Genomic DNA, 23,659 nt, shown 5'->3' with positions numbered 1-23,659 from the left:
CAGACGCTGAAATCAAGGGCAGCCCTCAGGGTACAAGCTGTGTAAGCCCTGGGGTCTGAATCTGTGCCATGCAGAGAAGGGAAAGGTTAGAGCAGCACCTAGACCTCCACCGCTTTCCTTCAAAACATCCAGTTGCCGTGGGCCCGTGGCACCCCAGCCTCCTCCGTAAGTACCTGACCATTTATGAGAAAGTACAATTAGAATGTTAGTGCTAGGAACACAATGGTGCTTTTAATAATTAGTTACCTTCTCATTCTCCAAATTCATCAGCAAATAACCCCCATCAAACATCCTCTGTTGAATGAGTAGGCTTTTCCTCCTAAGTGGTAATTACTCAGGAATAAACTTATTGAGCTCCTGAAGAGAACTTTACACTTCACTTCAAGCATCCAACTGGTTTCAGGCCACGGGCACAGGGGTCATGACATAATGTATTTCCGTCTATCCCAAGGGCTCCGCTTTCAGCACAAGCAAGCACTGAGGAGTCCCAGCCCCCAGGGGCAGGCACGGTGGGTACCAAGTGCCGTCATGGTAGAGCAGGGAGGGAACGGCGGCCGTGCAAGAGGAAAGCCAGCCTTGGTCGGACCCGGTGTGACTTGAAGCAGCATCAAAAGTCAGTACATCAATCCCCCAGATGACACCCTCCGCCCCAGTCAGAGCAGCCACAGGAGATAAGAGTGAATTCAGTCCAAATGGTTATTTATTCTAAAACTGGAAGCTACTGTGCCTACATATTCGCCAGAATGTTGTAATGAGAACATGGGAGGAAAAAGTTACAGATGTAAACAATGACACAGTTACATTTTTTTAAAAAATGGTAAAACCCTTTTTTACTGGCCACTTCCGAGAATGCTTTACAGGTTGTGCAAAAACATGTACAGGCTCCATGTGATGTTTGTTTTTCTCACAAGCTTTCCCCATCTACAACAACTACAACAGACGTCTGATAAAACACGAAACAAGTCTTCTAAGGAAAACAAGGCTAGGGATCTCTCCTGCTAATCCACATTTGTCCCCTTAACATTGTTTTTTTTTTAATAAGGAAAAGACAAACAAAACCCCAGACATCTACGTTGTTGCGAGGATCTCTTGGACTCCACCAACAAGGACGTGGCAGTTTCTATCCACCCACCTAGGAAAACAGCTTTTTTGGTTGTTGTTGTTAAAAAAAAAAAAAAAGACTTTCTAGTGTCAATATTTAACAGCAGGTACCTCCCCTAACCCTCTTCCCCTCCCAAGAAACCCAAAGCGGCACAGGGTCTGTCCCCTGACCCTGAGGGCCTAGCATCCCCAAGCCGTGTCCTAGGCTGCAAAAGGGCGCTAGGTGCTGGCGGACTGAACGTCTGAACGGGGTGGCAGTTTCTGCCTCAAATTCAATGTTCTATTGTAACATGATCTTGCCCTAAGAGAACTCCTTTGGGCTCCGGTTTTTACCTCCCTGCCCTGGTACTATCAGCAAAGCTTCTCAAAAACTCCCTTAATAATAATAAAAAGTTAGTGGGTTACAGAAAAGTTCATGCAATCACTTCACCCACTGCCACACACAAATCCACTGGACGGCACCACAAGAAAGCAGGCGCCCAGAGAAGAGACATCATTATGAGCAAGCAAACTTATTCCCTATCAGCCCCCTATTCCAGCCTCGGCGCTGGAGGTGCGCGTGGGGCAGAAGGGTGTGTCACAGGCAGGGCAACTGGGGGCCAGAGCGAGCGCCTGCGGGCCGAGAAGGGCTGCATGGCGGTCACAGCGGGAGAGGGGGAGGGAGATCGAATCTCAGCACAAAGTTTTTCAACAGAGAACTGCCCAGGTGAGGAAATGGAAGCGAAGCACGTTCTAGTAGCACAACCCAGGTCTTCCCTCACTAGGAAGCGCTGCAGTAGGTGGTATCTGCTGAGTAAGCTCTTGGCCGACTCAGTGCTTAGCAGGAAGATGAACTAAAACTGAAGCTAAGTATTTAAAGAACATTCCCAAATCCCACCCATATCCTTGGACCCAGCCACCGGAAGCTGTTTGTCAAGAACTGGGAGGGTGTTGGTAAAGTTACAAAGACCATCCCAAGTGAAGTCTCTTGGCTAGAGGCCTCTCGGAGGACACGCAGGGGAAGCACCCCAGGAGGAATCCTGTTTCTAGAAGTCGGGAAGGGGTGCTCCCTTTCATGCACACGTTGCACACACATTCACGCTCTTCCCAAGTTGCAGCAGCCCCGCTGAGCTGCCTCCCACCCCCCACCCTCCCCTTTCTATTCGCTTTCTACCTGTGTATCAAAAAGACCAGCAGGGCGCGTGCCCTCCATACTGTATAAAATAGTTGCTATTCTCAGCACCTGGGCCTGGCAGCCCACACCACAGGATTCACCTATATACATATCCTGCTGCCATGAAAAGAATCCTGCTTCATTCCCGTGTGAGCTGAAACCCTGAGAAACGTTCCTTCTCTCGCACGCTAAGAGGACAGACACTCTGACAGAGATGATTGCAGAGACTTCACGCTCTCTCAACCTTGGAAGACAGAGAGGGCAGACTGGCGAGCACAGTCTCCAGGCGGGGCCAGCAACCCCACTCTCCCCCAGGACTCTACGGGAATTCATGGACGGGCACACAGAGGGTACCAGCTATTCTGCTCCGCCAACAGGGACGGTCCCCCTGCTTCCTTAGCCTGGGAACCCTATGTGATAAAACCGTCCAACTGGTAGTCTCCAGGCCTCAGCCAAACAGCACAAAGGCACAGGAAAGTGGAGACAATGCCACTTTGGCCTCCCAGCCCACCAGACCAGATATCCCAAGAGGGAAAGGTCGGTTAAAAAAAAAAAAATACAAACGGTTAGTGGTGCAAGTGATTGATAAGAGCCAATCGTTTATTTTCACTGCCCCAGTCACAAGCTCTCCCTCTGCCCCCACTCCTGCCTGCTACGGAGAGTGCCCTCACAGGCCTGCCCACCCTCTCCGCACACCTCATCACTCTCCCCCACGCGGCTGCCAGTCCAGCTGCCTTACAATGTCAGAGGGTGACATTTTCAATACTTTTCCTGTCCAACTGCAGGGTATAGGACAGGCAGCCCTAAGTGCTGCTTTCTGAGCAAATGTTTTTTGATTACAAATATCTAGCTAGGTTTGAAATGTTTTATAGAATAAGACAATATTCTTTTCAACAAACTTTAAAAAAAATGTACAGTTTTGTTGTTTGTTTCCACCTCCCCCCACCCCCACCCCTGCTTGCGCACCCTCCCTCCCACCGCCCCTCCCCGGCAGCTCAGCCCCACCCCGACAGCCCCTGTTTTCCTTGGTTGTGTTTTGGGGGGTGCCTGGCACCCCCAGAGATTCAGCTTCATGGCTGACAGGTGACACGGGCAGGGGCTTCACCGATACCCTTGGTAACCGTAGTAGTTCCTGTAGTATCGGTCTCTGTCCTGGGGGTGGTGGTAGTAGTAATTCTGCCACTAGAAGAGAGGGGAAACCCCATCACTTGGAGCCACAGCTGCTGCGGACAGAGGCATGACACGCACTCCTCTGGTCCTGCCTCCCTTCCCCTCCCTCTCTAGCCCCAGGAGATACTCACATCCCGATTGTATTGTCTGTAATAGTCCCTGTATCTGTTGTACTCATAATCTCGGCTGTAGAAGCGATCATAGTCTCCCCGGTATCGATCGTAGAAGTTACGGTAACCCTGAGAAAGGAGAGAGAGACGCAGTTAAGATCTACGGGTTGCCGGCATCACGATCCACTGCTATCCCCCGTCTTAAATGAAACACATCTCAGCTTGATTTTATAACAGGCTTAATCTTCCCGGGATAAATTCTCCCAGAGAAACACATGAAATGGGCAAAACCCTAAGCCCTGAGAAAACAGCCCAAACCACTCTGCTCCCCCAAGCCAGTAGGAATGGCTAGCACGGCCCAGAGGAGGAGCAGGAGGAGAGCTGCACTCACCCCTCTGTTTCCAGACTGCCCCCAGTACTGCTGCCCGTAGGCCCGGTTGTCGTAGCCTCGGCGCTGCCCGCCCACTGGAAGAGAAATGGGAGAGCGCGCTCAGACAGCTGGCGTGGGGTCCTGGCCCCACGTCTGAGTGGAAATCAAAAAGTCGGAGCCACAGGCAATTCTGGGGGAATAGGAGGCCTGCTTCTGTCAGGCTCACACAATGTTAATTAAAGCACCAGCCAGGATCTTTTATAAAGTCTGAGGGGGGAGGGCAGAGGAATAGCGACACAAGAAAACCAAGCCACCTTGCTTTTGAAGCTCCCCAATTCCTGCAAAACATTTAAGATGGCAAAGGATACTCGGCAGAGTTAGAAACATGAGTAAATACTGCCATTCACAGAATCACTGACTTTCAGCCCTGGAAAGGATTTCAGATGTCATATAACCCAGACCCACCATTTTACACATGAAACAAAGTATAAATAATAAGCTCCTCCAGGACAGGAACTGTTATTCCCAGTGCCTAGCACGTAGCAGGCACTGAAAAATTGTGTTGACTTACACACACACACACACACACACACACACACACGTAAAGAGCAGTGAACGCACAATGGAGGATTAACTGATAAATTGGACATTCAGGAGGGATAGGAACTCCACTAGTAGCCTAAGTGACACTGCAATCCCAAAAATCACTGAATAACACATTCACTTTGTGGTCTATACAGCTGGGTTAACCCACTACGCAAAGCAGTAAGAAAACTTAAGATGAGGCCCCAATTTCGCTGCACAAACCCTTTAGGTGTGTACGCAGTAGTGAAGTGGGGCGCCCATGTGCACAAATGAAAACTAGACAAACAAGAGGGCTCAAGCATCGCTTTTCACAGAAACAAGTATTTTTGTTGAAAAATAACTACCTTTTGTTGAAGGATTAAGGAAAAAGCACAAGAAGCTGGGGGTAAAGGACACAGGAAGAAATAAGCTCCATAAAGAAGTTACTTCCTTATTCCTTGTTAGTGCCTTGACTTGGTTTCCTTGTGGATCCTGCTCAGCACAAAGCAAAGACTGCGGCTGGGGGCTGGCAGGCCCCCAGGACTCACCATAGCCTTGGCCTCGGCTTCGGTTCTGCCGGTTGCGCTTGTTTCGATTGTTTCGGCGGTTTGTCCGTTTCTCGGAGGGGGGCAGCAGCTTCCTTGCCTCCTCCTTGTACTTAGTGACAAGGGGCTGAGCTTCTTCCTTCTCTAGCTCCCCATATGTCACCTCATCCATATAATCGCATTTTTCAGGCAGAGAGAAGTTGGCTATAAGAGTAAGAGAGAAGCTTGTGGGCCTAAAACTGCATAGATGGGTAAGGTCTCATTATAAACACTATTACAGGACAACTACGATGTCCCAAACTTCTTCTACTAATGCACAAAAAAGTGCTGGTATTTTCCTAAGTTTTCCCTAAATTGTAACAGCCCCAGACAAAGGACTATCTGCAAACTGTAGATTTACAAGTTCTCAAGTGATCCATAATAAATTAAGAGTAAACTGGGTTAAGGTTTCTTGTCAGGACAGAAGCAGGTAGCCAGAGGCTAAAAGTAACTGAGAAAGTTTTGGTGTTGGTTAGATAAGACGCTAAGAAATACAAGTTCAGAGACTGAGTCCCAGTGGAATTCAGATCGAGGAGGGCTCTCTTAATTCTTCAGTGAATCCAGTTAACCTTCATGAACTAAATTCCTCCAGGTTCCTGAATATCAGTTATGGACTGGCCTAGTTCATTCTGCATACACTCTGACAATTTGGCTCTTAGCTGTGTAACCAGCTCCCATCCTTGGACACTATCAGAATTCGAAGAGCAATTAGTTGATAGGGCAGGCGGGGGTGCCAGGAGCTGAAGGCAGCAAGGGGAAAAAAAATCACACTCTGAAGGGAACAGCAGGAAGCCAGATCAATACAGATAGATAATTCCACCTTATGGTGGACCTTACTATGAGGATTCGTATTGCATTCAAGATTTCAGGCTCCTACCAAACACCAAAACAAACAAACAATAGAACAACAAGCCTAATGTGTTATCAGCAATCAAGATATAATTTTAAGATCATTCTATCCAACCACTGTACTTTTTTTATGACTTTTAGAGAAGGAGAGAGAGAAAAACATGGTTTTGTTGCTCCACTTATTTATGCATTCACTGGTTGCTTCTTGTACATGCCCTAACCTGGGATCAAACCTGCAACCTTGGCATATTGGGAAAACATTTTAACCAACTGAGCTACCTGGCCAGGGCCCAATCACTTTATTTTAATTTGAATCATAGTCTTTCACCTCCCCAAAATATAAATTCAATAAAGCAGAGCTTCCTTTCATTCACAATTGCCCTACATCTACAATAGTACCGGACAAACAGTGGATACTCTTGAAGTGCTCACTAAATGAACTGACCCAGTGAAGCCTCTGCCTTGAGTTTTAGTTATCTTGTTGTCTACTGTATCTTCCCCAGAATGAGCCAAGCAGTTAGTGCTTCTCCATTCGCTCTGCAAGCGCTCACACCCACTAATTTACTCTTTGGATTTACACTTTAGGTTTGGAGAATCACTCCAGGGGCTAAAAGGCCCCAGTAAGACGTGCAATGACCAAGGACAGGACCCTAAAATTGTACAACGTTAGCCCACCTTTCATCTCCAGCATGATAGACTCAGGCACATCATCTCCCTCCACCTCCTTCCTCAACTCCAGCCTCTTCTTCCAATCTTCCTCCTTAGGGACGACGACCACCACTTTCCGGGAGAACGTCTTGAACAGCAAGAGTTTCCGCCGCTGGCCGGAGTTGTACACGTTACACTAGGGACAGGAGGAATAACAGGTGTTTTAGGGATAAAAGTCATCACTCAAATTCAGCCCAAACACTTACTGAGCATCTTTTACAAATGAGGTGCCTGATTAGGGATCTTACATACAGTTTCTCCTTTGATTCTTCCATCTCTACTGGACAGGTTATTACTGGGTTTTACACATCAGGAAAACTGAGACTCATAGAAGCCAAGGCTTGTCCAACGTCACAAACCTAGTTAAGTGGTGGAGCCAGGAATCCAAAGGAGCTCCAACACTCTTTCCATTGCCTCTAATATGTGTTTTATAGTCTGGGTCCATCTACTCTCTGGTAAAAAACACTACTAAGAGGTATCTCTGAGTTCAAAAAACATTACAACTATAACACAAAACCACCTGGTCATTATTAAGTAAACTGATTCTGTTCTTTAATTCAGTCCATCTCTACAGATGTACCCCACCTTGACTCTAAGCAATTATATTAGATTAAAGGGATATCAAAATTTTCATCTGTGGATCTTTTGTAAAATTAGGTTCCTTTTAAATGTCTGAAAATACCTGATCAAGAATGAAGTTCCTCTTTGTCCGAGAAGCAATCTGGACCAGTTTACTAAGGCACTGGGAAGCTTGCTGAACTAAAAGGTCTCGGCTTTTTGGGTCCATTTCTGGCTCCTCAAGCCCCTTCATCTGATGAGTTTGAGAGGAAGTAAAGAGAAACACAAGAAGTCATGAAGCAAGTTAAAGCCCAAGAGTCATCGGTAAATGTCACCCCTCTAAGGCCACCAAAGCTACCACAACAGTTCAATCCTATTCCTCAGCGTCACGAATGTGGTCCATTTCCTGCAGGAGTCACTTCCAGTCTCAATCTGGATATATTCCAGATTTTATCAGCTTTCAGAAGGACAACACAGCAAAGGGAGGAAAAACAGCCTCCTTTTAGCATATACTGAGGACTCATTTTTCGAGTTGTGGGACCCTTGTTCTCAGACACTTCAAAGATTGACTAACTCCACTGGGAAAAGGTTACAGGAGTTTCTTGGAACCTCCAGAGCAAACACTCAGTTGACTAATAACTCCCAGCACCTCACTCTCATTTTTTTTTTTTTTTAATTTATTGACTTCAGAAACAGAGAGGAAGGGGGATAAGGGGAAGGGAAGGGGTGGGGGAAAGAGAGAGAGACAGAGAGAGAGAAAGAAACACGGATCTGTTGTTCCACTTACTGATGCATTCACTGACTGATTCTTATAAGTGCCCTGACTGGGGATCAAACCTGCAACCTTGGTGTATTGGGACAACACTCTAACTAACTGACCTACTCAGCCAGGGCCAACTCACCCTCATTTGATTGAGGACAGTCTCAGCTCCCAGGACATTGTATCTTTTCTCAGGGTTTTCTTTTGAGTATTTCAGTGCCCACTGGGTCTTTCCAGATCCAGGCAGTCCCACCATCAGAATCACCTGCAAGTACACAGAACCAAGAGCGCTATAAAAAATTAGCAAGGGTCATGTTTAAAGGCCCAATTTAATAACATTCCCTCCTCACCCAGTTTGGGAGAGTTCTGAGAGAAGCTACCCACCCCACCGCTCCCAAGCCTGAGCACTGAGCCTGTTGCACACCGTGCGGCCTACCTCGCACTCCTCTATGGTCTTGGGTGGGACTGCAGTACGCACGCGCTCCTCAACAGGCACAGCATGGATGAACACAAACTCTTCTGGCGGTGGGAAGAAGGGCTCCTCCTTCTGACCGAAATTTAATTCTACAACACAATTTTTGCAGAGAACATGGGGTAGGAGGGCCCGGTCTGCCAGGGATTCCTTGTTGATCCGGAAAGCCACACCTAGGTCTTCTCCATTCTTAGAAAAGGAAAGTTCTACTTCTTCAGTCTCAAAATTCTACAATGACAAAAGAAAAAAGCACTTATGGGCTTATAGGGTTTGAGGTTGATCAAATCTTACAATTCAATCTTAAAAAAAAACAAAACTCAATGACTGCAGCACAACACAAGCAAGTATGCAATGTATCAAATACATAAAAGACAGCAACTGATGGGGAGCAAATTGAATTCCCAGGGTGTCCACTGCCTGCTATGAAGCCACAATTCTCAGGAGCACTTACAGCGAAGCAGCCAATGACATCGTTCTCCCCAAAAGTCTGGCCAAATTCCTCAAACTGCCCATTCTCTGCCTTGAGTCCTCGTCCATCAAAACCATAAGAGAATTCATCCTCACCTGAAATAGTCAAAAAAATTAGTTACCCACACTCAAACTTCCCATGGAGCGAGCAGTATGGTAGCAAACACTAATGCTGAAGTTAGTGACTTTACCAAGCTGTGGATGGGAAAAATCGACAGACCACCCAACTCGAAGGAGAGAGACCTCTGTGCAGCCTTCTTTCATTGGGAGATTCTGGGTTACCTGGCCAAGAAAAAAAACCTCTCAGACATACTGACCAACTCAAAAGCAAAGTTTTCTAAAAAGACAAGATGTTTATATAAACTGAAAATGACAACTAACAACTCAAAATCAGAACAGTAGCGGTCAATGCATTTAAACCAACCAAAGCCCTGGGGCTGGGAGGACGGGCTCAATTTCATGATTATTGGAGCTAAGGTTACTGTTGAAATGTGGTGCTTTTTTCTGCACTAATAAAAGACTTGTGGGTAGGAGTCCAGTACATGACAGTTTAAGGGATAATTGAATAAATGAATGGTTTTAATGAGCTGTACGTTCTACCTTGGCTTCAAAGCAGACTTTCCCCTTTGTCACTCCGTAAGTGCTCCTTGCCCCAGACCACAGGGTGGGGAACTTCTCCGAGAAAAGTGGCTGCCCTCCGTAGCGGTCTTTGCTCACTTGAAAATGGAGATCTGAGGTATCTGGTAAGAAAGAAGCAATCTATTTATGCTAATACCCAGCAATCCGAAGCCATCCACAGAATACAAGTACACTGAGTCGTCAAGAATGGATACAAAGTCTCCCATGTGCTGCATTTCTTAAAAAGTTGCAGGCCATGAAGTTTTAATCTCCAAAATCACTTCTGATTGGTTAAACCCCCAACCTGCCTGCCTTATACATACACGTGTCCAGGTTCACAAGAGTTTGATCCTCCTCCTCATCTTTTGCCTCTTCTTCAGGGGGTGGTGGAGACTTTGAGCTATATGTGTAAAGAGAAAAGCAAATACAATGTAACTAAAGCCCTCTTCTTCAGGGGTGTCTGCATGACATCATGTCTGTTTTAAACTATCGGTGAATATAAAATTCCAGCAGACAGCTTCTTTCAGTAAATGAGAAAAGGGCAACAGGAGCTTTCAGGGTAGATTCAATCTAGAACTTACTCCTATTAAAAAACCTATTCCAGTTGTAATCCACCCCTCTTTCCAGACTCTCCAATCAACACCAGGTATACCGAAATCAGAGCAGACACTCCCTTCAATGAAAGGGACTGTTTCCCTCACCGGCTGTGGTAAGCCTCCTCTCGGAATTCATAGTAAGCTCGGCCATGTTCATCCTTCTCATCCCGCTGTCTCTTTACCCCCCGCCGCTCACCATCTGAGCCTGCTGGTTTTGACTTTTCACTATCTTGGTCATCTCCTACAAAAAGGAGGGAAAGAAAATCAGCAGTTTTCATACTGGAGTGCAGAATAAGCTCAGAACCAACAGAAACTAAAGGGTGATCTGAGTATCTGTCCCATCAGTATACCCAAGTGGCTCCCACTGCATCAACAGAATGTTTTATTTCCAAAGATCTCCCTCTTGTCATTGGCTGGAATTTTATTTTATTTTATAAAAGGACACTATTTACAGTCAAGCCATAGATTAAAATTGGACAATTTTTGCATTCTAAATTTATCTGTTTAAATGAGGTCAAACTTGCAGCTTTCCCCACCAATATGACATATTAAAAAACTTCATAGGTCAATTTTGACTCTTGTCAGATTTGAATTTGATCTAGACACAAAACATATTTTCCAACACTTTCCATGGCTTCATGATACAGAAGACTCAATTTTAAAAAAAGAAAAAAAATAAGAGTTTGCCTTTCAATCTTTAAAATGCACAGGCATCCACAGGTTTACTTATATAGCAGATGGACACAGGTGCATGATACAGAGCTATATTTTTATCATGGATTTTTACTGAAGGTTGCAAGAGCAAACCACTAATTCACAAGAGATTCATAAATAATACTGCATCTTTATGGCACATAATTTTAGGCAGAAAGGTGCTGTCATATATTTAACAACATTCTTTACAAGGGGGGGAAACCCAGGTGTCTTTCCTTAGGCCTTTGTAGTTTCAGTACAAAGGAGTTTTGTTTTGTCCCCCCCCCCCATAATAATTTAAGACAGTCCTTTATTTCTCGACCTTTTTTATCTGCTATTTGGGATACACATTAAGTCAAAGGTTATGTAATGGGACTTTTGTTTCAGAACATCGAACAAACAATCTTCAAGTTGCACATGACTATCACGGAATGGGTCCCAATTATACCGTGATACTAAGTAGCAGTACTGTAGAATGGGTTCCAATTATACTACGATACCAAGTAGCACCCTAAACAACCTATTATAAAGAGAATAAGGAAACCCACTTCATAGTAAGAGTGGTAGCAGCTCTAGTTTCCCTCCACACTGACAGATAGTTACGGAGCAGCTCTAACCATCCAATCACTTCAAAGGAAGACAGGTCACTAACTCCCCGGGGGGCCACTTTACACAAGGTTATTCAGCGGACCCACCAACACCTCAATCATTTCAATTCAGTCACTTAGGAACCTGAAATGTAAAAGGCTAGGCTAAACGTACAGCAAATTTACAAAACATGCCCATCCGTCAACTCGGTGGTAAGATTACTTTTTAATCATAATATAGGCAAAATAAAACCCCTAGCCACGTCGAGTGACTTATTCTAAATGCACTAGATAAGACTTTCTCTTCACTAGTTAACCATTAAACTCGACACCATCACACCACAGGCTGTCCCCCTGCTGCTAAAGCAAGAGCAAGGCTGGGTTGCCAAATTCTGGGTGGCTCAAACTACACCACCGTGCTTTTGAAGGAGCGAACTTTTGACGAATTTAGTTCACTGCTTAGTATTTTTATGGCGAAAAGGTCAACGGGCAGCCAAAAGGCCTAAAGCCTCCAACAGTGGGTCTGGTTATTCCTGAAATCGCCAATTCCCCAGTGCAATCTCGGTTCAGGAAAAGAGAGCCAGCACTGTGGGAGGCTGCTCCACAGGTAGCTCGCCAGCAGTTCGCATGCAACACTGTTCACTTCCATCCACTACCAACCAACGAACCAAGTTAAGCAGGAACCTCCCTTCTGCAGAAAATGGGGCCACTAACGGTGGTCAAACCTCCTAGAAAGGTGCGAAGAGAATAAAAGCCACCTCCCCTGGGCAGTCCCATCAAATGGTGATCGGAATCTTGTACTTTCAGGCAAGGGAGGACAAGAGATCGGACCCCGTGGTGCAGGGCTGGGTGCTTGGGACAAGGGCGCACCCGGCAGGTTGGAGCCGGGCTCCGCTGCCAGCTCCTCACCCTGTTCCTCTGCGGCCTTGTCACCCGGCGCCTCGGATCCCGGCGTCTCGTCCCCGCTCCGCTCCTCTGGCTCGTCTTCCTCCCCCTTGCCGGTGCCCTGCTCTTCGCCACCATTTACCCCACCTGACTCGGCCGTGGCCTCCTCGGCCGGCTTCTCGGAAGCATCGGGCTCGGCCGCGGCCTCCACGGCTGCCGCCTCCGGGGGCTCCGGCGGCGGCTGCGCGGCCTGGTCCGAGGCCTGGGTAGGGGGTGGCTCTTCGTCCTCGTCCTCAAGCAGCGCCTCCTCGTCCTCCTCCTCCTCTTCGTCCTCCTCCTCGTCCCCGCCCGGGCCGCCGCCCGACGCGTCCACAGGCCGAGGCTCCGCCTTGCAGGCCCCGCCGGGCACGGCCCCGACACCGCCGGCCTCGTCCTCGAGCATCTCGGCGTCCAGCGCCTCCTGCAGCCGCTGCGCCAGATCCACCTTGAGGCCGCGCGAGTCCAGGCCCCGCCGCTGCAGCTCCGACCGCAGCTCGGTCACTTTCAGCCGCTTCACCTCCATCGCCGCCGCCGCCTCCTCCGCCTCCCGCTGCCTCCTCCCCTGCGAACCGACGACCGAGCCCGACCGCGCAGGCGCCGCCGCCGCCCGCCTCCGCTTCACGCGCCAGCACTGAGCCCGCGCGAGCGAGCGCGCACGGACGCACGCGGGCGGCTAGAGCCGCGCGCAGCCTCTTCTACGGTTCTCCCTTCTGTTTCACTCCCCTTTTCGGCCTACGGAGCCCAAAACAACGTATCGGGAAAGTATTTCCCTCCCTGCTCTCTCGGTTCCCCTGACGCGGGCGGGCTCGCGGCTAGGACGACGGACTTCCCTCCCTTTACCTCCCTCCCCCTCTCACCTACTGGCCAATCGCCGCCGGTGGTTTCACTGCGCAGGCGCACCGAAGCCGGAGACAGGCTAGCCTGGCTGCGGCTCAAGTGCCTCGTAGCAGGGAGGCGTATGCGCGCCCTTCTTTCCGTACTTCAGCCGGGGTTGCGCAGCAGCCCGGGCTCCCGCAGCCCCTCCCACCCGGTCGCCACCATCACTCCCTTCTGACTTCCGATCGTACTTTAGTCTTGGGACTTGCTCACTAGTCTCTTTCTACTCTCTATGCATGCAGCAACTTATTGAGAGTTTTTTTAAAAAGCCGGAAGGGAAGCTGTTGCAATGTGAAGGCCTAGTAATTACGTTTCTTGTTAGTAAACCAAAGGGCTCTCCAAAACCAAGGAATACAGTAACCCCTTGCCCCGCCCCCACAACGCCTCAACTTCTACCTAGCAACAGATATTCGGACCTCGCCTTTTAGCGAAATCATTGGCCAACTTGAATTGTCATCTGCAATTGTGATTGGTCACCCGTGATCATCCGGATTTTTCCAATTGGCGAAATTGTCAGGGGATTTTTTTTCCCCCCCATGTTGTTCCGCAGGGGAGGTTGGAAAGCCTGGGTCGTTTCTGCGGGATCCCTTTTCTGGGGCCGCTTCTGATTGGGCGGCATGGTGCAATGCGCGCGACCATTTAGACAACAAACTGTCAAAAGGCCAGACCCTGTCCTCTGGATTCTCCCATTCGTAATCCAAAACCCAGGGGGATACTTCCGGGCTTGGGCATTTGCAGAGGGTTGGCCGCGGGGCTCGGAGAGTTTGCAGCTGAGCTGCACTGCGACTGGGCCAATCAAGGCCTTTGGGCACGGACCGCATTCACCTCGGTTTCCCAGCTCCTGGCACAGACATCAACGAATGCTACTTGCATACGTGCGAATAAAGAGCTGGGATGGAGGCAAGCCCTATAAACTTCTCTTAACAGTCATCCCCGCCTACTTCCTTCCACTTCCAGGTCAGGGAGGTGTGTCTAAAAGAAAGGAGGAAGCAAATTCTGCCGGCGTTCACACGCCTGCCTCAATTCCTTACTGCGACCTTTGCTTCTTCGGGTTCTCCTCACTCCAGAATCGCCTCTTTAGAAATTCACTTAATCTCTGGCTTTCCCATTCCCACACCCTCTCACTGATTAGTTTCTTGCACCACTGGAAGTTGAAAAATTCTGCAGAGAGGAAAGGAAGGGGCTGTAGTAGAAACAAGCAAAGCTCATTCCCTGGAGGGCCTCCTGAAAAAGGGTAATTGCCGGCCTTAGGTCGGCTACCAAAATAAGTAATTTTCCTCCCACCCTCAGAGCTTCAGTTGCTCTTTCACTTCCCAATTCCACAAGAGCACTGGGCGGCAGAATTATGGAGAAGCGCCTGCAGGAGGCTCAGCTGTACAAGGAGAAAGGGAACCAGCGTTACCGGGAAGGGAAGTACCGAGATGCTGTGAGTAGGTACCATCGAGCTCTGCTTCAGCTGCGGGGTCTGGATCCAAGTCTGCCCTCCCCGATACCTAATCTAGGACCTCAGGGCCCGGCTCTCACACCTGAACAAGAAAACATACTGCACACCACCCAGACAGACTGCTACAACAATCTAGCTGGTAAGAACAGGGAGGAAGGGTGGGTAGAGTATCCAGGCAGGTACACGAAAACCTGTGAACATTGGGAAAAACACTGACGGACTTTTCTGCTGTCATCCAGTTATTCTGCCATGAATTGAAATGTATTTCTAATTTACAGGGCTCTAATTGAGTTTCTGTAGAACGTAGGTCTCAAACTTCTCCTGGAGAGTTTGTTAAACAACTCCTGAGCCCCACCCCCAGATTCCAATTTAATAGCTCTGAGGTGGTGCCTACCATTTATTTGCATTTTCTATCAGACTCCCAGGTGATGCTGATAGTTTAGGGAATTTTGCACCCAGTGGAGAAAACACTAAGTTTATATTGAGGGCACTTTAAAATAAAATATTTAATACACAGGAAAGAAGGCGCTTGCTTCAGCTGGTGTAAATCATCCATATTAGATGCTTTGGATAGCCTTTTCTTACTTACTGCCTACCTATAAATTAGCTGGATGGTAACATGGACAACTAGTTATCTGCCATTTCTAGATGGCCCTGGTAAAGAGATAGATGTCAAGAGTTATTATTACTAGAATGAATCTGCTAAAAGAAGGGAGACTTCTTAGGTCTATTCTATGACAAGCAATCTAATCATGGAACTAATTAAATTATTTTGAAGTATATTGAAACATTCTAACAGCCAAGGCCATTGAAATTATTAGTAGTTTCTACACACTGTAATGGTTCTTTAAAAAAAATTTTTTTTTTTACTGCAGTAGTCATCAGCTATAGTTTGTTGAAAATGTAGCGTTTTTACGGTGTGTGTCCAGCGCTACTCTTAGACTCAGGTAATAAAAATAGTAGTTACAGTAGCTAATGTTTAAATTCAACAGTTATTTATTGGGTGCTGAGGTTTCCTTTTTCTCATGGAACATGTCAAGGAAAGGAGATGGATAACTAACAAAAAAAAGTAGCATATATAATATTTTGAAAATGGTAAGTACTGTGGAAAAGCAATGAAGTGGAAAATGGGGATAGTGAGCACCACAGACAAGGGAGTGTCCACTTGTAAAGAGCGGTCAGGGACGGCTCATTGAGGTGTCATGTACGAAATGCCCGAGGCAGGTGCTGTTTAAGCCCTTTACACACATTAACCTGTTTAAGTGTCACAGCAACCCTTTGGGGTAAATTTAAGGAAACAGTCCAACAGCTAGTAAGTGGTGGAGCCAAAATTAAATCCAGGTAATTCTTAACTCTAAAACTTAAGTTCTTATTGCAGAATACTGCACATTTCCCTTTTTAGTTATAAAAAGGCAAAAGATAGGCCTCAACATTTCCTCCTGAACAGATTTGTATTTTGAGGTCCCATTAGAGAAAAGGACCAGAAATTAAGGAAATGAGATGTTGGAGAGGTGGGTAGGCGTCTTGGCTCTCCAGGTGGACTTGAGGGCAGAGACTGTGGCTCAGCCATCTGTAAAGTCTCTGCTTGCGGGTGCTTGGTGGGTGCTCCACTGAATTAACAGTTTTCACTTGTTGACTGCCTATAACATGTTGAGCACCGTATTTACAATATCTCTCATTACACAAAAATCCTACAAGGTTTTTATGATTATCCCCATTTTTGTAGAGAAGGGAGCCAGATCATTTCACTGCTTAAAGTCCTCCAATGGCATCTCATTGCACTTAGGGGAAAAAAAATCCAAACTCTGATCCTTACCCGCAGGGCTGGGCATGATCTGGCTCCTCCATACACTGAATTCTTAAACTATATTTCTACCTTCCTGCTCTGTAGGATCTCATCTTTGAGGTTAGAAAGTTCTGTCATTCAGATCTTGGCTCAAAAGTCACTTTCTTAGAGAGATCTTAAGTACCCAAGCTGCACTCTGGCTTCATTCACTCCATCTTAGGCTGTTCTGTTTTTCTCAAAGCAGTTTAAATAATTCATTTATTTGTTTATTGTCTACTCCTACTGCTTGGGGACCAGGATGCAAACTCTATTTACTCATCAAGATGGCTGCCTTGGTCCTCTTACCTCCCATTCCCAGCCCTGCCTCGCACATGGTCAGTTCTCCATAACTAGTTGTCAAATGAATGGATGAAGCTATAGTAATGGATTAGTTGATCACTAATCTGGGGGACTATCTAAGTATACATCATATGACCACGTGGTGGTGATATTGTAAAAGGGATGCAAACGTTAGCCCTTTAATGGTCTCATCAGCCCTGATTCTCAGTTCTTCTCAGCACCATATTGTTATAATGCCATGTTTAATTCCCACAGTTATGAAATAGGGAAACATTTCCCTTCTTAATTATAACAAAGCAGAAGATGAACCTGATCACGGCCTCCTTTGGAAGTATATTAAAGCATTCTAATTGTCCAGGTGGAGGCCACAGAAATTATTAGGAGTGGTTTTAAAAATCTGCTTATATCATATTTGCATGTTGAGGTGCCATGAAATCATCCAAGGGATTAGTGAAGAAATATATCATTGAGAATGATAATGCTTTTGGAGTCAGAGTCCTTGTTTCGAATTTCTTACTCATTCCATCTAGAAGCTGTGTGATCTCGGACAAGTTACTTTACTTCTCTGAGCCTTGATTTCTTCACCCATCCCCTAAATGGAGGTAGTAACACATATGATTTCATAGAGTGGATGGAAAAATTAAACAAGCATATAGCACAGTGCTTGCTATTGCCTCACATAATTTTTTTTTTTTTTTTTTTTTTTTTTTGCCTCATAATTAACGGCAACCACAGTTGTTAACAAAGCCGTATTGCAGTACAAGAATTGTGGTGAAGTGGAAGAGTCAAGACTGAGCCTTGGGTAGAAGAGACCCAAGCAAGAAGAGGTTTAAATAAATTTTAAAATATATTATCAGTTTCATAGCTGGGCCTAACCCAACATTAGGTGCACAGTAGGCATTTGGTAGATATTGAAGCGGATTGAAGGTATGTAAAGCTTTTATTCACCGCTGCGTCCCATGCTTAGAAGGAGGTCTGGTACGGGGCAGACACATTTATTTGTTGGATACATGAATGTGGTTGATCTCGTTCTATGTTTGGTGCTGCCTTGAGTTGCCCAGTGAGATTTAGTGTAATAAGGCCTCCTCCCTCTTCTCTCTTCCTTTCATTTGGCCCTGTTAGCCTGTCTCCTTCAGATGGAGCCAGTAAACTACGAACGAGTGAAAGAGTACAGTCAGAAAGTCCTGGAACGACAACCTGATAATGCCAAGGCCTTGTATCGGGCCGGAGTGGCCTTTTTCCACCTGCAGGACTATGACCAAGCTCGGCAGTACCTCCTGGCTGCTGTCAATAGGCAGCCAAAAGGTGAGAGAGAGAGGGATTGAAGTGGGAAGGACAAAGGAAACTGTCCTGTTCAGGGGGTGACTGTGGAAGGTGATTTTGTTTTATTTTACTTTGTCAATTTATTGAATTTTTTGAATAAGTAATAATGCATTCACATGGTTCAAGATTTAAAAGGTATAAAACTATACAGTGAACAGGACTTCTACTCTTATGTTCTTGTCTCCACAGGAAAGCAATCTTGTATACCTTCTGGAAATCTTTATGCTCAAACAGGCACACATGTATAACCTCCCCATTCCCCCTACAGTGAAAGAGATTTTAAAGCATTGTGTTTCAAGTTTCAGTTCCTAGATGGAAACTGAAACAGGATCCAATGAATACGCTTGATAATCCTCGTTTCTGCCAGCTCTCCAGCTGGGGTCTGGCTCTTGCTTAATCAATTTATTCCTTATCTCAGCTAACCCCAGATAGGACCTAGAAAAAGGCCCACCGGGAGAGAATCGGAGGCTTGGTACTTTGTTTCCAAGGCAAAAAGGATATTGTGAAGCAGGTCGGCATGGATAGGGATGGCTCATTGCTGTGAGATGCCTCAGCACTGACAATTGTCTCCCTTTTTGCTTTCTGGCTTAGATTCTAGAAGTAGAGGGTCCCCACACATTTATAACAGAGTAAAATCTCACTAAGTGAGAAAGCCACTATGATTTAATAAAGATATAAAATACGAGCCACTTGTCCTCCTTGCTTACCTTCAAGTACGTAGACTGACTGCCCCCCAGGAATAGTCTCTTAGCAGCTCTGCTGTGGCAAAAACTATTTCTTTAAACTCCTTTCATCACAAAATTAGCAACCAGCCCAGACCTGTACAGAGATTTTTCCAAAGTCCAAAGTGGTAGTAATGAGATTGACTATTGCATGGAAGAGTTGTGATGTATTCAGATCTTAGAATGATTAAAAAACAAAAACAAAAAATGGAAGCATGTTAACAACCTTCTCCTGCCCTCAGGTGAGATCATGCTCTAACTCTTTCTAATTACCTCCTTCGCCCTCTTCTAAGATGCCAACGTCCGGCGGTACCTCCAGCTAACACAGTCAGAACTCAATAGCTACCACCGAAAAGAGAAGCAGCTCTACATGGGCATGTTTGGTTAAGAGAGAAGAATGGTGCTTCTTCACTTGAACTTAGGTGAACCATTAAAGACCCATCAAGTGAAACCTGAGCCTCACAAGAGAAATTAACCCCATACCTCCGACCCAGGTGGATTTCTGTCTAGTTTCTAGTTGTGCACAAACTCTTAACTGCTTACACAGTCTGCCTTTTTTAGTTTGTCTATATATTTGTATAGCTTTAAATACATGGTATTCCTGGGGACATTTGCCCTGAGAAGTAACAACCAGAAAACATTCATCAGTGATGGGTGGAATTAACGACATCCTTGGCACAGACTTCAATGATTAATATTGTTGGATATATTCATGCACAGAGAGGACTAGCAGAGGAGGAAATGATGATAGAAAGGAGTTTCTTCCTCTCGTTTCCTCAGATGTGCGAAGCCAGAGTTACACAGGCCATAACTGGGCGATATATATCTTTTGTGAAACTAGACAATTATAACTTGGGCCCGTATGTCTTAAAATGAAAGATTGGAAATTAACTATGTTTGAGGAAAGTAATTCCTTATTCTTCTTAATATTCCACACACATTCAGAGTTTTTCCCCCTCTACAAAAGTATCTGGTTCCTGTTGTTTCTCTTGGTAATTTCTAGTTGTTGCTGTTGTTTATATTCAGCTCATTGATATAGTAGACTTAATTTTTCGTTAAACTCTTCTATTTAAAGATCTCTGGAGTCAAGTGTTTAAGTATTTGCTAACCCTTCAGCCGTCATGCTACAAAAACACCCAAATAAACATTTTAATTTTTAATAAGTGCATAGCTATAGTACACTTGTCTCTCTAAAGCACTTAGAAAGACAGATTGCTAAGTCTTCTAGGAACAATACCATAAAAAAGCAGAATGAAAACATAAATCCGTTCTTTGCCTGTCACCTTGTATTTTCCCAGAGCACGGTTCTTTTACAGAGGAGGAAAACAGTGAGGAAAGGTTCTCCTTTCTTAGTGCCTTTTAAGCCCTCTTTAAAACTTCCTGGAAGCTGTGTTGGGCCTGAGTTCAGGCTGCCGACCTGAGGCAGTCAGGGCTCAGCAGGGGGCTCCAACCGCGGGCGCTCCCCTGCCATTCTGCTCACTTGCTAGGAACACTGTCTGCAATGTGTGAGTCCTATGGAGTAGACGACACCGTATGGCACTGCCTCTGCCTTTATGAGTGGAGGTGATAACGATAAGCGTGTGTTGTTAGCCATCATGTAACCGCAGGCAGATTTCAGAAAGAAAAACCTTTGTCTTGCCAAATGTTCAAGTTCTGCTCCCTTTATCAGTAACGCCTTGTCTCCCAATGAACTAGGCTCCTCTTTATGTGTCCCCATACCCTTAAATAAGGCAACCATCAGCGTACAACAGAAGGTTTTTCTAATAATCTTAATGAAGTGCAAGGATAGAACTAACAAAAGTAGAATATTTTATTCTTCTTCCAAGTCTCTTAAGTTTCTAAGTCTAGATTGTTGACAAAATTTTGTCACCATTGCATTTTTGGTTTGTTTTGGGCTTGTTTTGCTTTCTGATTTTGTGTGTGTGTGGTTATTTTTCCCCCCAAGACTTAATGTTATAGTGAGCTATCTTCTGCATCAATGAGGAAAAAATAAAACTGATATTTAAAAATGAATTTTAGAAATTTATTGTACTCATCCTTTTATTAGCGCGGCTAAGAGACCCAGTGGCCAGACTCACATTCCCAGCTTTATTTCCAAGGCCAGCTCCTAATGGAGACATTAACGAACAGGAAACCGGACAACGGTAGGCAGTCTGCTTGGGTCTGAAGGTCTGGCAAGCCCACAACCTGAAGGCATCATCCAAAGGGTACCAAAATCTCCGTACTGAGGAGTTTGTGGAGCAGGAGGCTGCTCACCTTACCTGTCCTTAAAGGTTTCCACACAGGATTTCAGGGTTTGAGTGAAGAGAAGGCATTCATGGCAGATGTGAAGGTTTATGGCACATAGGAGACAGTTTAGGACGGTGTTTTCTGAACTCAGACTCACCCCCTTTACAATTTTGCCAAAACCACATACTTCCTATACTACTGTTTAAATGGCGTTTAAATAATGTATTTTTAAAGGACCCTTTGGACACAGGAGTATGTTAGATGATACCATGGGGATGTAAATAGCAAACTCCAGACTCTGAAACCTTACGATGAGTAACTCAATTTCTTCAATGAGTAGATCGCAAAGAAAAAGAGAGGGGAACCTATGGAGTAAAAGAGGCTTAAGAGATGTCAGCCAAATAAACGTGACTCTACTTTGGATTCTGATTTGAAAAAAACAACTAAAAGCTTATGAGACTGAAGTAATAGGTGAAAAAAAACTATCTATATATGTCTCTTCCCAGTTCTTGGCACAGTGTCCCTAAACACCTTGGAATTAGGATTCTGATTAGAAAAAGCAAAAGCTTATAAGGTATCCTTGGCTAGGTGGTTCAGTTGGTTGCAGCATCTTCCCATACACCAAAGGGTTGTAGGTTCGATTCCTGGTCAGAGCACATACCTAGGTTTCAGGTTCAGTCCTAGGTCAGGGTGCATTTGGGAGGCAACTGATTGACATTTCTCTCTCACATTGGTGTCTGTCTTCTCCTCTCTCTCTAAAATCTACAAATATATCCTCAGGTGAGGATTAAAAATAGAAGATTATGAGACAGGGAAATTTGAACAAGAATTATTGTCAATTTTTCTGGGTATGATAATGTATTTGGTCTCCCCCTCTCCCCATGAGTTCTTACAGAAATGCATACTAAAGTTGCTTACTAATAAACTGAGGTGACTTCAGAGTACATCATATCATTTGCCATAAATAAAATATATTTTACAAGAAAAACAAGTAAACCATCTTTGTAAACATCAGCTTCAGAAAAATCAAAATCAAAATCCAACAGGAAATGGGCTGAATTGGTGAACTTTGTAAGCTGAGCTTGGCCCAATGCCTGGCGATTGAAAAGGCATTAGCGCTAAGTGAAGGCACACTTACAAAATAGCCAATTAGGAAAAGAAATGAAGTCCTAAACTAGAAATAAGTCTTTAATGCTGGAAAAGAGTGGCAGTCTGAAAACAAAGTCAGCATATAGCTCAAAAGCAAGTAACTCCTCTGTGTGGAACTCTTCATAGGCTGCAGCCTGGCCTGTCCTCTCCCATGGAAGGAGGCTGATTTTGGGCTCAGTAGAAGGAAGTATTGTCCAACGATTAGAGCTCTCCAACAGTAGCAGATTCCTTTGGGGACAGCCAGTTCTCTCAAACAGGGATGACAACTGCCAAAAGGAGGATCAGTGTTGGACTAGAGGTTAGACAAGCTGACCTGTGGTTCCTTGAAACCATGGATGGGACCATCAAAAGCAATGAAAATTCTAGATAATTCTCTTGACCACACCTCCACAGACTGACATAAACTTTACCTAGCATCCAGCAGATAGATACAGTGAGGCAACTGTGACATTATTTGTGTTGGCTGCTGCTTTAAATATATTGAAAATTCCCAATTGCCACCTCTAATGAAGAATGCGTCTCACATCTAAAACTAACACTGTGTGCTGACTATAATTTAAAAAAAAAAAAAAAGGATGCATCTTATGCTGGGAACTGAAAGCAAATGATTACTCTTCCCGAGAACATCACCGAGTAGCAGATCCTCCTTAGCTAGGTATTAAAGGTGGCTGAGACACTAACAATGGTTATGGTTGGGTGCTCTCCAGGCTGTCCAGGGAAATTATATACATTATATACACATGTGGACACATAATGTCTTCTTTTAGGAACCCACGTTTGAAGGCAACCAATTTCTTTTTTTTCCATGTGTTCATGGTATGTATTACATACCATAAAATTCACCCTCTTAAAAGCAACTGATTCTTTTTAGGCATTTTGATTTACTCTAGGAAAGACTTTGGAAATGGTGCTCCACTTATCTAGAATAGTTTTGTTTTTTAAAGATTTTATTTAGCCCTGGCTGGTGTGGCTCAGTGGACTGAGTGCCGGCCTGCAAGCCAGAGAGTCACTGGTTTGATTTCCTAGTCAGGGCACATGCCTGGGTTGCGGGCCAGGAGGGGGCGTGCAAGAGGCAACCATACATTGATGTTTCTCTCCATTCCTCCCTTTTTCCCCTCTCTAAAAATAAATAAAATCTTTTAAAAATTTATTTATTTTTAGAGAGAGGGGAAGGGAGGGGAAAAGACAGGGAGAGAAACATCAATGTGTGACAGAAATATTGATCAGTCACCTCTTGCAGGCCCTCAACTAGGGACCTGGCCTACAACCCAGGCATGTGCCCTGACCAGGAACTGAACTGGTGACCTTTCAGTTTGCAGGCTGGCACTGAACTCCCTGAGCCACACCAGCTAGGGCCAGAATAACTCTTATTATATGTATATATGTGTATCTTGCTTTGTTTCACTAAAGAGTTAAGGCAATAATGTATCAGTATAAATAAAAAAGCCTTTTGAAAGATAAACAAAAGGTTGTTCCAACAGAAGGAAAGTGAAAGGTGTAGAACTC

General features: G+C 45.3%; 2 protein-coding genes across 2 annotated transcripts; one reads left to right on the top strand and one right to left on the bottom strand.

Annotated features, from left to right (window-relative positions):
• Positions 1-3,247: 3,247 nt before the first annotated feature.
• On the bottom strand, positions 3,248-13,113 carry HNRNPUL2 (heterogeneous nuclear ribonucleoprotein U like 2). Its single transcript, XM_054571014.1, has 14 exons — positions 12,271-13,113; positions 10,187-10,322; positions 9,809-9,885; positions 9,468-9,607; positions 9,059-9,149; positions 8,851-8,963; positions 8,364-8,627; positions 8,070-8,192; positions 7,292-7,420; positions 6,577-6,745; positions 5,017-5,217; positions 3,926-3,999; positions 3,556-3,663; positions 3,248-3,436 (listed from the first exon to the last, which is right to left on the bottom strand). The coding sequence occupies exons 1-14, from the start codon at positions 12,806-12,808 to the stop codon at positions 3,356-3,358; spliced, it is 2,244 nt and encodes a 747-aa protein (XP_054426989.1). The 5' UTR covers positions 12,809-13,113; the 3' UTR covers positions 3,248-3,355.
• Positions 13,114-14,156: 1,043 nt separating this feature from the next.
• Positions 14,157-20,754, top strand: TTC9C (tetratricopeptide repeat domain 9C). The gene is made up of 3 exons (XM_054570657.1): positions 14,157-14,744; positions 17,853-18,035; positions 19,069-20,754. The coding sequence occupies exons 1-3, from the start codon at positions 14,507-14,509 to the stop codon at positions 19,161-19,163; spliced, it is 516 nt and encodes a 171-aa protein (XP_054426632.1). The 5' UTR covers positions 14,157-14,506; the 3' UTR covers positions 19,164-20,754.
• The last annotated feature ends 2,905 nt before the right edge of the window (positions 20,755-23,659 follow it).

The sequence above is a fragment of the Pteronotus mesoamericanus genome, unplaced genomic scaffold (genome assembly GCF_021234165.1).
Source record: "Pteronotus mesoamericanus isolate MK-2021 breed Mesoamerican mustached bat unplaced genomic scaffold, CSHL_Meso_final contig_214, whole genome shotgun sequence".
Taxonomy (NCBI): domain Eukaryota; kingdom Metazoa; phylum Chordata; class Mammalia; order Chiroptera; family Mormoopidae; genus Pteronotus; species Pteronotus mesoamericanus.
Note: the sequence above shows the minus strand (reverse complement) of the source record. Positions and strands in the feature narration are given on the sequence as shown.